Raw genomic sequence first — 676 nt, 5'->3', positions numbered from 1 at the left:
GGTATTTGGCTGTGGCTCCTTTCCTTGTGACCTCATCGAGGTTGCCATTGCTGTATTCCCAGGTACTTGTAGCTGTGCTCTATGTCTGCTATTGTTCCTTCTGGGAGTGATACCTAGTCCGAGTGACATCCCAATGTCAGTGCTGTAGATCCTGGTGGTGTGGATCAGTGAGTCGATGTCTCGCTCGCTCTTGGCGTACAGCTTGATGTCATCCATGTAGAGGAGGTGACTGATTGTGGCCCCATTCTTAAGTCGGTATCCGTAGCCAGTCTTGTTGATGATTTGGCTGAGGGGGTTCAGGACAGAACAGCAGAACAGCAGTGGGGACAGAGCATCTCCTTGGTATATGCCACATTTGATGGACACTTGTGCAAGTGTTGTATTGATGTTGTACATCTCTAAGCATTCAATGATCCAGGTGTGTGGCATTGAGTCATAGGCTTTCTTGTAATCAATCCAAGCGGTGCACAGGTTGGTGTGTCGGGTTTTGCAGTCTCAGACTTTGTGGTCTACAAGGAGTTGGCTCCTCTACTATTTATGCCGATGCCCTTCTGTGTCGTGCTCATGTATTTATCCATGTGTCCGCTTATCTTAGCCGCTATGATTCCTGACATGAGCTTCCATTTTGTAGAGAGACAGGTTATTGGCCACAAGATCTTGATCTTAGCCTCTAACC

At 47.8% G+C, this 676-nt stretch overlaps 1 protein-coding gene across 1 annotated transcript in view; it reads left to right on the top strand.

The window, feature by feature from the left end:
- The window catches only part of LOC106940426 (desmoglein-2), a 41,637-nt gene that overhangs the window by 12,930 nt on the left and 28,031 nt on the right, over window positions 1–676 (top strand). Inside the window, exon 4 of the mRNA XM_015023173.1 lies at window positions 494–566. Within this exon, the coding sequence (XP_014878659.1) occupies window positions 494–566 (73 nt within the window). The remainder of the gene's footprint in view (window positions 1–493; window positions 567–676) is intronic.

This window comes from Poecilia latipinna, unplaced genomic scaffold (assembly GCF_001443285.1).
Source record: "Poecilia latipinna isolate Pla-1442-1.1 unplaced genomic scaffold, P_latipinna-1.0 Scaffold3221, whole genome shotgun sequence".
In the NCBI taxonomy this organism is placed as follows: domain Eukaryota; kingdom Metazoa; phylum Chordata; class Actinopteri; order Cyprinodontiformes; family Poeciliidae; genus Poecilia; species Poecilia latipinna.
Note: the sequence above shows the minus strand (reverse complement) of the source record. Positions and strands in the feature narration are given on the sequence as shown.